The sequence below is a fragment of the Mustela nigripes genome, chromosome 14 (genome assembly GCF_022355385.1).
Source record: "Mustela nigripes isolate SB6536 chromosome 14, MUSNIG.SB6536, whole genome shotgun sequence".
Lineage (NCBI taxonomy): Eukaryota > Metazoa > Chordata > Mammalia > Carnivora > Mustelidae > Mustela > Mustela nigripes.
Window position 1 is genome coordinate 91,610,936 of NC_081570.1, and position 12,030 is coordinate 91,622,965.

The 12,030-nt window shown below is 42.0% G+C and overlaps 1 protein-coding gene across 3 annotated transcripts in view; it reads left to right on the forward strand.

Moving 5' to 3' along the window:
• Positions 1–12,030, forward strand: part of NTNG1 (netrin G1) — a 343,207-nt gene that overhangs the window by 249,652 nt on the left and 81,525 nt on the right. For all 3 annotated transcript variants that reach the window (XM_059375576.1, XM_059375578.1, XM_059375579.1), the window contains exon 4: positions 9,479–9,651. In XM_059375576.1, the coding sequence (XP_059231559.1) occupies positions 9,479–9,651 (173 nt within the window). The remainder of the gene's footprint in view (positions 1–9,478; positions 9,652–12,030) is intronic.

Here is a 12,030-nt window from a genome sequence, read left to right on the forward strand (position 1 = left end):
ATTCTCACAACTTCTTTATCCAGTCATCTATGGATGGACATTTAGGCTTTTTCCATAGTTTGACTATTGTGGACATTGTTGCTATAAACAAATGGGTGCACATTCACCTTTGATCACTGTCCCAGCAAGGGCTCCATCCCCCACCCCTTAACACATAGAGTGACATCCCTCATGGAGCAGACTTCCGGAAGTTCCAGTTTTGTTCTCCACTGCTCTACTGCTTGCCGGCAGCTGGCCTCTACCCTTCATGGTCTCTCTTCCCATATATTGCCTCAGATTCACTTCTCCTCACATCCTACCTTCCAGAAAGTGGTTGCTTTTCTCCTCCTAGAATTGCTGTTCTTCTTGTCTGTCTCCTGTTGAGTTTGTAGGTGTACAGAATGATTTGACAACTATCTAGATGAACTCCTGGGACCCGATGATATTTAGCTCTCCTACTCCTTCACCGTCTTGCTCCACCTCCCTGTATATATCTTCTTTAGAGAAATATCTTTTAAGATCTTTTAGTCATTTTTTAAAAGATTTTATTTATTTATTTGACAGATAGAGATCACAAGTAGGCAGAGAAGCAGGCTCCCCGCTGAGAAGAGAGCCTGATGCGGGGCTTGATCCCAAGACCCTGAGACCATGACCTGAGCTGAAGGCAGAGGCTTTAAGCTACTGAGCCACCCAGGTGCCCCTTTTAGTCATTTTTTAACTAGCTTTTTTTTTTTTTTTTTGGTCCTCTTTATTACTGTAGTTGTAACAGCTCTTTATACATTCTGATTAAATACTGTTTTGACTAATAAATATAAACAGCTTTCAATATAGTTAAATTATTTAATTATTATCTGATCTATGAATCTGAAGATCAGTTGAGTTGACAGAATTCACAAACAAATGGTCAATTTGGTTTGTGAGTATATCTAGAACCTTAGTGCTAGTTGGGTTTAAGCCAAAGATTGCTAAAGAGAATATAGGTGATGGAGAGGTTTGCACAAGGATCACACCCATGATATTAGTCTTCCTGTTCATCAGGATTTTGACACACTGGTGACTCAGCAGGTCTTCTCAACCCTTCTTCTCCATATAAATCACACAGCCATCTGGCTAAAGTGCAGATCCTTCTTTAGAGAGTCTGCAGAAACCCCAAGATTTGTAACAAGCCCTCGGGGTGATCCTGAAATAGCTGGTCCAGGGCCCACAATTTAAGCAGCAAGTGTTACAGTGGAAGTGTCAAGATCGCAGTTTAGAACCACAAGTCTACTTCTCCCCATGAACCAGTCTGCTTTGTTATGCCTCAAATAGAGTGATGTCCTAGAATGAACCTGGCCTTTGGAATTGACTCTTGATTACCACTTACCAGAAGTGTTTCTTTGAGCAAATTGCTTTACTGCTCTTGGCCACACTTTCCACATCTGTAAATTACAGGTACTTATACCTCCTTCTCCCAGAGGTAATGAGGATGAGGTGAAATAATGTAAGGGAGGCACCCATCACAGTTCCAGGTATACAGTGGAACGTGGGGTTTTCTTCTTCTGTCCGCCTTCAGTGCTAAGGAAGGGCTGTCCCTCTGACCTTTTAGTGCAAATGCAGCATTGTCAGTGGAGAGACAACTCAGTGTTACCACTGTACTTTCTTATATTGTTAGGATTAGATGGAATATTGTTACCAGAGTCTGGATCTTGGGCCCCACAAGGGTAGAAATTAGGCCAGACCCAAAAGTCAAAGGCACAGGCAAGGCTCTACTGGGGCTAGAGACCTAGATGCACGGAGGTACAGCACCAACCCAGAGCACTTAAGCCAGCCTCTCGAAACAAACAGGAAGCTCTGCTTATACAAAGTTCTCCCGGAAAGTGTCCACTCATGTCTATTATGCTAATAAGGGAGAGGAAAGTGCTTTGTCCTGATTGGTTAGTTGTCCAGACAGCTTATCGGTGCTTTTTGGAGTGCAGGTCTTTCAGGTTTGTGGAGTCTTTTGGTTTGTCTTCCTACATACTAGGGCTGCAGCTGTTGTTTTTAAGTTAGGCTTGCGTAATGGGCGGCATTCCGGTTCTGCGCTGGCGGAGAGGTGGGTCAGCAATAGCACCCCACACAAAGTGCCTAGGCACGCGCTGTTTCTCATGTCGGGCTTATTCCTGTGGTCCCCGGTGGTCTCAGTGGCACCCTCTTCATGGTCGGTAGTCAGTCTATGTGTGTTTCATCTTATTGACTCATCAAATTCTACGTTCTTGGAGATTAGGACTCTGTGTCAGCTTCTGGTTTTGAATCCCATGGGCTTTCTCACGGCGTTATGCAAAGAATATGTTATGAATTAAGGCTTACAGAATGAATCAGCCCTTTTCAGTCATGGTAGTAGCAGTAGTAACTGTAGAGATAATAATTGAAACTAACATTTATTAAGAACTCTCTGTCAGATACGATCTTCAGGGCATGCGTACATTCGCTTTTCAATACCCAGAACAGTTCTTTGAAACACATCTATTTATTGTCCCTGTTTTCCAGATGAGACAGCTGAGGCCTAGCCATACTTAGAAAGACAGCATTCCACTTTTGTTGGTAAGAGCAGAGTTCTGGAGGCTGACTACCCACGGTTTAAATCCTGGTTCCATCTCATACTAGTTGGGAGAGATGGGTTTCTTAGTTCGTCAATAGGCAAAAGCATCATCTCTAATTAGTGCCAATCCCACAGTACTGTTGTAATGTTTGTACAAAATAATGCGTGAAACATGCAGAAACACTGAGCACAATGCCAGGTACTTGGAAGTATTCAGTAAACATTAGTTCTGTTTGTTTGTGTATTTGTGAAATCCCTTATCCAAGGGTCTCACGAGTCATTGGCAAAAGTGGGACTTGAACCCTGGGCTGACTGCCTTCACAATCAATAACTCATAATTTCTAAATGATGTTGCTGCAGGTCCCCATGGCAAATAATGTGTTGAGGTGGAAACCAAAAATTCATATGTCAGAGTGAAAAGAAAAAGGTCAAGGGGCTGCAGAGGCAGAAAAAGTCTGTGAAAAGCATTTTATATTTATCACCTTTTGAAAAAGACATCTTTGAAGCTCCAGTGTTTGCACTAACTCATTTTCTAGAAGCATTTATGTAGCTGCTGCCCATCCAAGGTAGAGGGTGCAACCAGAGGCTGATCCAGGTTTTGTAAGACCTGAAACTTATACCCTTTGTGACAGGAAGGGTATTCTCATGAAGGAAAAACCTTCACTGGTTAAAAAAAAATGCAAAAAAATCTCATTTGTGAGAATTATAAAAAAGCGCATGACCATATGGATGCATGGTTAGGGTCTTCCCTAAGGACTTGAAAGGGCCCTGATGCTAAACTTCATTCACTTTATGGTGATTCCTCCTCTGGCACAAAAGTAGCCAAATCCTGAACTCGCAAGGCAGCAAGCCTGGCTTCCCTTCCTGTTTTGCTTCAGAAAGGGCCAGTTCCAAACTTCTCTGTCTTGGTACCTCTATTTGAAACACTAGTAATAGATTATATATATAGACCTCTAACTCACAGGAAATTGTGGTGGATAACATGCTTCCCAGAATAAATATATTAAATTATCTTTTAAAAAACAGGCAGACTGTATGGGTTTTTCATACCTACTGGCAGGTGGCAGAGATCTAAACGTTGGAGGCTTTTTATAAGCAAGATTAAATTGACTCATGACAGCTGGTCACTAAAATACAGGAAGTGCAGACCTGGTTGAAAGCAAGAATACACAGGTTTTCATCACTTGCCTCACAGAATAGGGCTCACTCTTTTTTTAAGTGTGTCTTAGCAATGCCCTTATTTAACAGTGTGTGCACTGTGTCACTTATGCACAAGTGGATCTTCCAAGTGCATGCAAGTCAATTCTATCTGCAGTGACTTGGTGTGAGTCCTATGTGTGTAAACAGAATTGGTGAATAGGCTTGGCTCTCCAGAACATCAGATACTTCACTGCAAGCAAAGCCTGTTAGGTATCCACTTGTGCAGCTCCTCCCCCGCCCATAGATGTGGGAGTGGGATGACCGTGGAAGTGGATAATGAATCTGCCAGAGACAAGTGGAGGCCAGGGAAATCTGCCCTCCACCCCATCACAAGGCTGGAGGTCACAGCCCCAGGAATTGAGAGCAATCTCCCAGCATCGTGACATCCATTTTTTTTTTCCCCCTGCTGGAGGAAAAACCCACTCTGGCAGGGATTCTAAATAAAGAATTTCAGCATCGGATTGGAATGAGGTGAACAGCTGAGCTGGGGAGAATGAAAGGGAGCCATTTCCCAATCCCGAGCAGTGATGTGATACCTCGGTGTCCACTTTCAGGGGCTCAGCCAGGCACAACAGTTGTCACAAGAATGGAGGAAAGACAGCCCAAAGCTGGGCTGGTTCAGCACATTTACTGCTGAGGAAGTTCCAGTGTCCACCAGGGCCCAAGCTACATTGCCAAACCACCTGAACCAGGGTGGTCATCCCTGAATGAGAAGTTGAAGCCAAAGGATGCACATTCCAGGATAATTATACCACACAAATGCTCTGCTTTTGTTTTGTTTTGTTTTGTTTTCTTCTCTAAATTGTGTTACTTTCCTGAGTATTTCAGGGATTTTTTTCTTATGTTACGTTTCAGGCATTTGACAAATTCTCTGGAGTTTAAATTAAATAGTGTTTACAAAGTCCTACCAATTTTATAGAGTTCCCTTTGCCCATCACAATGTCAGTTATGAAAACCAATAATAATGGCGCATGGCAATTTTCAGCATATATCATGGAGTGTTTGATTGAGTACAGTGCCTATTAATTCTCTATTTTTAGTCCATTACCATGCTAGACATAGCAGGACAGACCCATGATGTTCCTGCTTTCAGCGAGTCTACTTGCTTATTAATCATTTGTTTATCAGGCAAATATTTTTTAGGTACTTATCATGTGCCTAGCACCCTGACAAGTGCTGGAATGTTGCACTAAAGTAAGGCAAACATGACTGCTACTTCCAGGCATTGACACTCCAGGAAAGGTGAGAGAAGAAGAAGCAATGACAACATGGTCTATGTCTAAGGCAGAGATCGCTTTACCGCATGACTGGCCTTGCCAGGGTCACAGGAGCACAAAGGAAAGGCATACTGGTGGGTCAGAGAAGCACTCAGATAGTTGACCAGTGGATGATTTTTTTTTAAAGATTTTATTTATTTATTTGAAGAGAGAGATCACAAGTAGGCAGAGAGGCAGGCAGAGAGAGAGAGAGAAGCAGGCTCCCTGCTGAGCAGAGAGCCTGATGTGGGACTGATCCCAGGACCCTGAGATCATGACCTGAGCTGAAGGCAGCGGCTTAACCCACTGAGCCACACAGGCGCCCCAGTGGATGGTTTTTGAATGTCATTTAGGAGCCAGGCACTGAAATTTACAAGTTGACACCTGAGTGGTAGGTATTTTGCAGATGTAGAGGTAATAGAGTAGAATGTTCCAGGCAGAAGGAACAGCTTATAAGATTATCTGAAGGCAAAGTGTGACAAAATGAGTAGTGTTGCTAGTGGTACAGATGAGACTGGAATAGGGAGGAAACACCAACTTCGAATGGACTTGGAGTCCATGTTACAGAGTTTGGACTCTATTTTTAGAAAAGTGACAAGTCTTTCAATGATTCTAAGCCAGGAACCCCAATATTTTTGTATAAAGGATTATTTTGACTCTTGTGTTGAGACTGGGCTAAAGAGTAAGCTCTGCTCAGAGGCCATTGTAATAAAGCAGGTCAAAGATGATGGAGATCTCAACTAGGATGGTGGCAATGGCTAGCACTGTATGTATTTGAGAGTTATTAAAGAGGAGGGATCTCAGAACTTGGTGAGAGATGGAGCAATGACAAGTTAGATATGATAGGAAAGAAAGAGGGAGGCATTCTCAACCAGCTGCCTAAAAGGTGATGAATTTACTAAGACAGAAACCCCAGAAGAAGGAGTAGGAGAGGGAAGCCCCAGAATTCAGTTTGCCATCTGCTGAGTTTGATGTGCCCAGCAGAGAGCTCCATGATGGAAACGTAGATACAGGATTTAGCAACATGTCAATCAGAATATCTTCACCTGGTAAGAATGGAAGGAGTGGTTCTATGGATCCCTATGGTTAACAGAGAATCTCTGAATCTCCTAAAATGTTTTCAAATGTTTAAGCTTATTTTGCATATGCTTATTATTTCAGAGTGGGGAAAGATTATGGAAGTTTGCTTTAGAATGTAAGTTTGGTATAACTCAAAGGCTTTAAGGACCACAGAGGAAATTGAAGGGACAACCTATATTAAAAGTATCCAAAGAGGGGCACCTGGGTGGTTCAGTCGGTTAACCACCTCCTTTGGCTGAGGTCATGATCCTAGGGTACAGGGATAGAGCCACACATCAGCTCCCTGCTCAGCAGGGAGTCTGCTTCTCCCTCTCCCTCTGCCCCCACCCCCAGCTTGTGTTCTCTCCATCTCTGAAATAATAAAATAAAATAAAATAAAATAAAATAAAATAAAATGTTCTAAGAGAGTCACTTAGGCTGACGGTGCTGGGCCAGGACCCCAAGAAGAGCACATAAAGAGAACACAAAGATGAAGAGGGTTCTGAAAATGAGCTTGAGAATCCACCAAGTGCAAAGTGTCAGGGGAAAGGGAGTGGTCCACAGATTCAAATGCCATCGGGAGATCAAATAAGACAAAGAAAAGTATCCATTGGATTTTCAACAAAGAGGTCATGGATGATCTTGGCAAGAGAGGCCATGGTTGGTGAGAAAGAGAAAGTGAGTAGAAGATGAGAAAATGGAAAATGCAGGTATAGGAAACTCAAGAAAGGAGAGAAGAGTGTTAAAAGAGGTAGCTGGAAAAGAAGACCAGAAGCCAAGGTGAGGGGACGCCTGGGTGGCTCAGTTGGTTAAGCGGCTGCCTTCGGCTCAGGTCATGATCCCAGCGTCCTGGGATGGAGTCCCACATCGGGCTCCTTGCTCGGCAGGGAGCCTGCTTCTCCCTCTGCCTCTAGCCTGCTACTCTGTCTGCTTGTGCTTGCGCTCTGTATCTCTCTCTCTAACAAATAAATTTTTTTTAAAAAATCTTAAAAAAAAAAAAAAAAAGAAGCCAAGGTGAGTATTTCTGCCCTTAGGATGGGAGAGATTTATGCAATGAGTCCACATTTTAAAAGCTTAAAGAGCTTTTAAGTAACAACCAACCAAACCAAATACACAGAATCATTTAAGGAAATCAGAAGATAGGGCTCAATGTGTCTACAGTGAGCAGGGTAGATAACAGGAAAGAGTGAACTGAGTTGAGCCTTAAATGATTAGCTTTTGGACAGGTGAAGATGAACCATTAATTGGAAGAAATCTGAGAGAAATAAGACAAAACAGTCACCTAATTTCCTTTCACCTTCTTTTGTTAGTCAAAGAATATTTTCTCAACAAATACAGAGCCTTTAAAATGGAAATTGCCTGTAAGTCAGAAAGTGGCTTCAAGTATGAAAGTATTAACAGTTAAAGAATATTTCATCCAATTTACAATTACTACCTGTATTCTTGGTCTTCCCATATGAAACAAGCATATTCTTGGGGTCATGTTGTTCATTTCCTCATTTGGAATTTTTAATAGCAGAAAGGGTGCTAAATCAGTGTAAGTTGGTGCTTCTGTCACCTAGGTTTCTAACATCTTCCATATACAAAAACACACCCATAAATAAAGGTGCTAATGTTGGAAGGGGAAAGATCCTTTCCCAAGCAACTTAACACAAGTGACTCCTTGCATAGAGGAAAATGTTATAAGACCTAGCTCATAATTAAACGCTGTCTATTTCACTTAACTGAATTATTTTTCTCTTAGCTTTTTAGAAGACTGTATGGGTGTTAATATTAAAGGTTCTGTTTATTTGTTTAAATTGAATAGGTATTGTTTAAATAGTAGCCTTTCAGCTTATTACAATTTACAACTATACAGAGGGAAGAGTATAGGTACAAGTATTACAAATTGTAGCAGACCCCCGATGAAGAAGTGTGATCTTATCCAGGAAGGTTTGGGGAGTGGGGAGTGGGAATTACATTAGCGGCTACACCTTTTAGTTGGAAGAGAGGCCAGTAGCTCTCAGTAATAGTCTTAGCCTGTCCTTCACTTCCTTGCCATAAGTTTGGGTCAGTGTTCCAAACAGATCATCCATTCACAAGACAGAAACTTGCTTGTTGCTATACAGACATTATAGAAACCAACATCAGTTCTTAAAGAATCTTATTTTCCTACCAAGAAAGACTACTGTTACTTTTTCCAATTCATGATATGCCCCACAAAGGAGAGCAAATGTAAAACCCTACAACCTTTCCTTGTTTTTATGTAATTTGGCTTTCTATAGTTTTTTCCTAGTTTCTAGAAGAGGCAGGACTAGTTTAAAAATGCACACACATCTACAGACAGACAGACACATACACACATGTAACGTTTTCAGATTCCAACTCTGACAGGTCTTGTTCCTTTATCCCCCGTCTTGGGTGTCTTGGCTCTCCCTTGTGTGTGGACACGTTGCTTCCTGCATACACCATTCTGGCCTCTGGTCATGGTGATCCTGTCAACCTAGGTTTTACTTTCCCAGAGGATGTGGCCTCTGCTTGGGATGTTACAATTTATAACTTGCTACCTCAACAAATATCCAGTTGGCCTTTGCAATTTTACAGTGCAAGACTTTGGGTAGGAGAATGTATTTTTGTGGAAATTGCATATTCCATTGTTGCCTCTCATATATCACAGCTCTCTTCACAGGCACCAAAGGTAAGACATTTGCTAATGACCTCAAACCCCTGCCACATATAGTCTTTTTTTATTTTCTAGGCTTCTAAGCATCTTTTATCTGAGTCATTTGGACCATTTGTGCAAGACTTGTAATTACCTTATTTGCTGTGACTAGGAAATCTAAGGACTATTCAGATTTATTAGAGGCCTTGGCGGGAAAAGCTTTTGATCTGGGGTAATAATCATTTTAGAGCCTGGAATGTGGGTTCTATGATTATGATCTGCGTGGGTCTATAAAATAAGCCTAAACGGCAAATTGTCTTCATGGTTATCTTTCCTTTTAAACAAATAAGAATTGTCTTTCTGGTTTAAAGAAAAACAGAAGATAACATTGCTCTTCAAACCCAAATGAAATTGTCATAGATTTCTAATACCACAAGAAAACTGCTCACTGGTGGCAATATTTTGGACACCTGTTGGGAAACCCTTGATTTTGTAGTACAAGTGTCTTATGGGACCTTCAGGCTTCTACTGAACAGAATGACTAATATTGGGATTCCTTAAAGGGTGGAATGAGACAGACGGTATCCTAACCCCACCTCCTCCCCCTTGTTGAAAAGATTCTAACGGTGGGGCCTGCAGTTCTACATTTTGCCCAGAGCTTCTATGTAGTAATAACTGTGGGGTGTAAGAGCCGCCACTGCAGGAGATAGATGGGTAAAGCCTCCGTGATCGTGATTGCTAAGACCAACTTGACTTACAGTGAACTCTTGTCTCTCTCCTGCTTAGGTGCAAATGTAATCTCCACGCCACTGTGTGTGTGTATGACAACAGCAAACTGACCTGTGAATGTGAGCACAACACCACAGGTCCAGACTGTGGGAAATGCAAGAAGAATTATCAGGGCCGACCTTGGAGTCCAGGCTCGTATCTCCCCATCCCCAAAGGCACTGCAAATACCTGTGAGTAACTTTGCTCTCTAACACCATATTCTGTGCAAGATGAGCTGACAGTTCCTCTCAATTTCACTTGCAATTGTGCTGTTCCTCTTACGACTATCCTATTCCTCTTCAAAATGCGGCTAAAGCTTTAGTCTCTATTTCACCACTTGTAAGCACATTTTCACACTTGGATCATCTGTTAAATTCAGTCTTCCAACATTCACATCAAATGTGTTGGGAAATGATGGAAATCAGGAGACATTTTTTCTAAGTGGATGAAACAGGAAATGTTTGCTTTCCTCCCCAAATTAATTTCCTATTAAAATAACAACAGCCTTCAAAACTCCCAGTGGGAACTTAATTTTAGCCATAGGCAACTCCAGAAATTCTCTAAATGTTTCTAATCCCTTTTCCCCTACTGGGTAACTTGAGGGATGTTTTGTCCAGAAGATCCTTCCCTGTCCGGTTTTCACTACAGCCTAACTTCACCTGATGAATTAATTGGCTTTTTCCAAATGCCAGCTGTTGAAGTCATGCCTGGCTTGGATCCTGTTAGTAGAGCCACCTTTTGATACCAAGCGTGACTGTGTAGGCCTGCAGGTACCACATTAAGAAAAGGAATGTCTGGGGCGCCTGGGCAGTTCAGTGGGGGTAAGCCTCTGCTTTCAACTCGGGCCAAAATCGGGCTCTCTGCTCAGCAGGGAGCCTGCTTCCCTCTCTCTCTCTGCCTGCCTCTCTGCCTACTTGTGATCTCTGTCTCTGTCAGATAAATAAATAAAATCTTTAAAAAAAAAGAGAGAGAAAGAAAGAAAAGAAAAGGAATGTCTGAGTTCATGTGAAAAGAGCACAGGCCTTATTTGTGCTTCCAGGAACCACAAGAGATACCCCATTACCACCCCTGTGTGCCCCACCAAAATCCCTGAAGATCCAAAGGAAGACATGCTCTGACACGCTCAGGGAAAGACATGATTATTTCCAGAATAAACTCCCCAATTCCATGGATGGACCCATTAGCCACTTGTGAAAGCCCAAGGTTTGTCCTCTTTCAAAAGTATAGAAAGGGTGAGGTTGAGAATATACCCATGAAGTGAGAAGTAGCAGAAATAGCAGGATAGTGAGCAGTGGGGGAATGAGAGCTTAAAAGCCACTGGCTCTTTGTGAGACTGAGAATGTTATCAGGTACTTCAAAGCAGCAGCTGTGAGAAGCCAAAACCTAAAAACTAATATCACAGGAACCAGGACCTTATCAAGTTAAATGTAAGAGTAATGGAGCGAATAACAAGCCATGAAGTACGGGGGCATGAAATTATGATAAAATTTCTATGAAGCAGAAAAAAATATTCTTCAAAAGATTCAAAAAATCTCTATTTGTAAGGGGATTCCATTTCCTTCTGTGTTAAAGAAAAAAAAAAATCTAGCTCCTCAAATTAATACATAAAGCTCTGTTGAGCAGAAACGTTGATTTTTCAAGGCGATTTTATTAACAGAGACTCTGGGCTGTCCTCAGTTGTTCAGGGCCATAGACTCATGAATTCAGAAGGAATCATGAGGTTATTTGTGTGCAAGCCCCTGTGCCTGACTACCAAGAATCCTTATCACCACACTTGTCACATTTACTTTAAAGGTTTCCCTCAGTGGAAGTAGCTCCGATTCCATTTTCAGTGTCTGCTGCTTCTTTAGGGTGACAGGATGGAATGGAGGAAGGTTCACAAACTCTTGTTGGCATTCTGGTTCAACCTCAGGACCAATCAACTTGTCAAGGTGACCAGAAAGGCCGATGAGGTGAGGCCAAACTCCAGCTGCATTGGCTCCTATTGTCACATAACAGTCCTTCAACCCATAAATGAGCTTCAAAGATTTGCGTACTTCAAGACATTTTCACCAGGGACCCCTTCTTGCACCATCCCGGATTTTTCACTACAGTGGATTTTTTTATATATTCTCCATGGGAATGATGTATCCCACATCTTTTGCGTATTGGAGCAGATCCCCAATTACTCCCTGGCCAAAGGAGTGCAGCCTCTTGCAATTTTCTTTGTGGTCTCCACTGCCCATCTATCCCTTAGTTTTTACTGGCCTTCTCCAGACTTTTAGACTTTTTCCCATCTTTTTTAAAATACGAAGGTGACAGAGGGACACAATGCCCAAGGAGGCTCAAGTCAATGTTCCAGTCTTCTACATGGCAGAAATGAGATGAAAGATTTCAGAGATGAAAGAGTCTTGCAGTGGAAAAACCTTACAATGGCAAGAACTCCTTAAACTAAATTTCTGACACATCAGAATGTGCTTTCAGTGTCTGAGGATGAAAATAAGCAATTCAGTGGCTTAGAACACAGGTTACAGGTTCAAATACAGTTTATCTATTCACTGGCTGTGTGACCTTGAAAAAGTAAACTAACC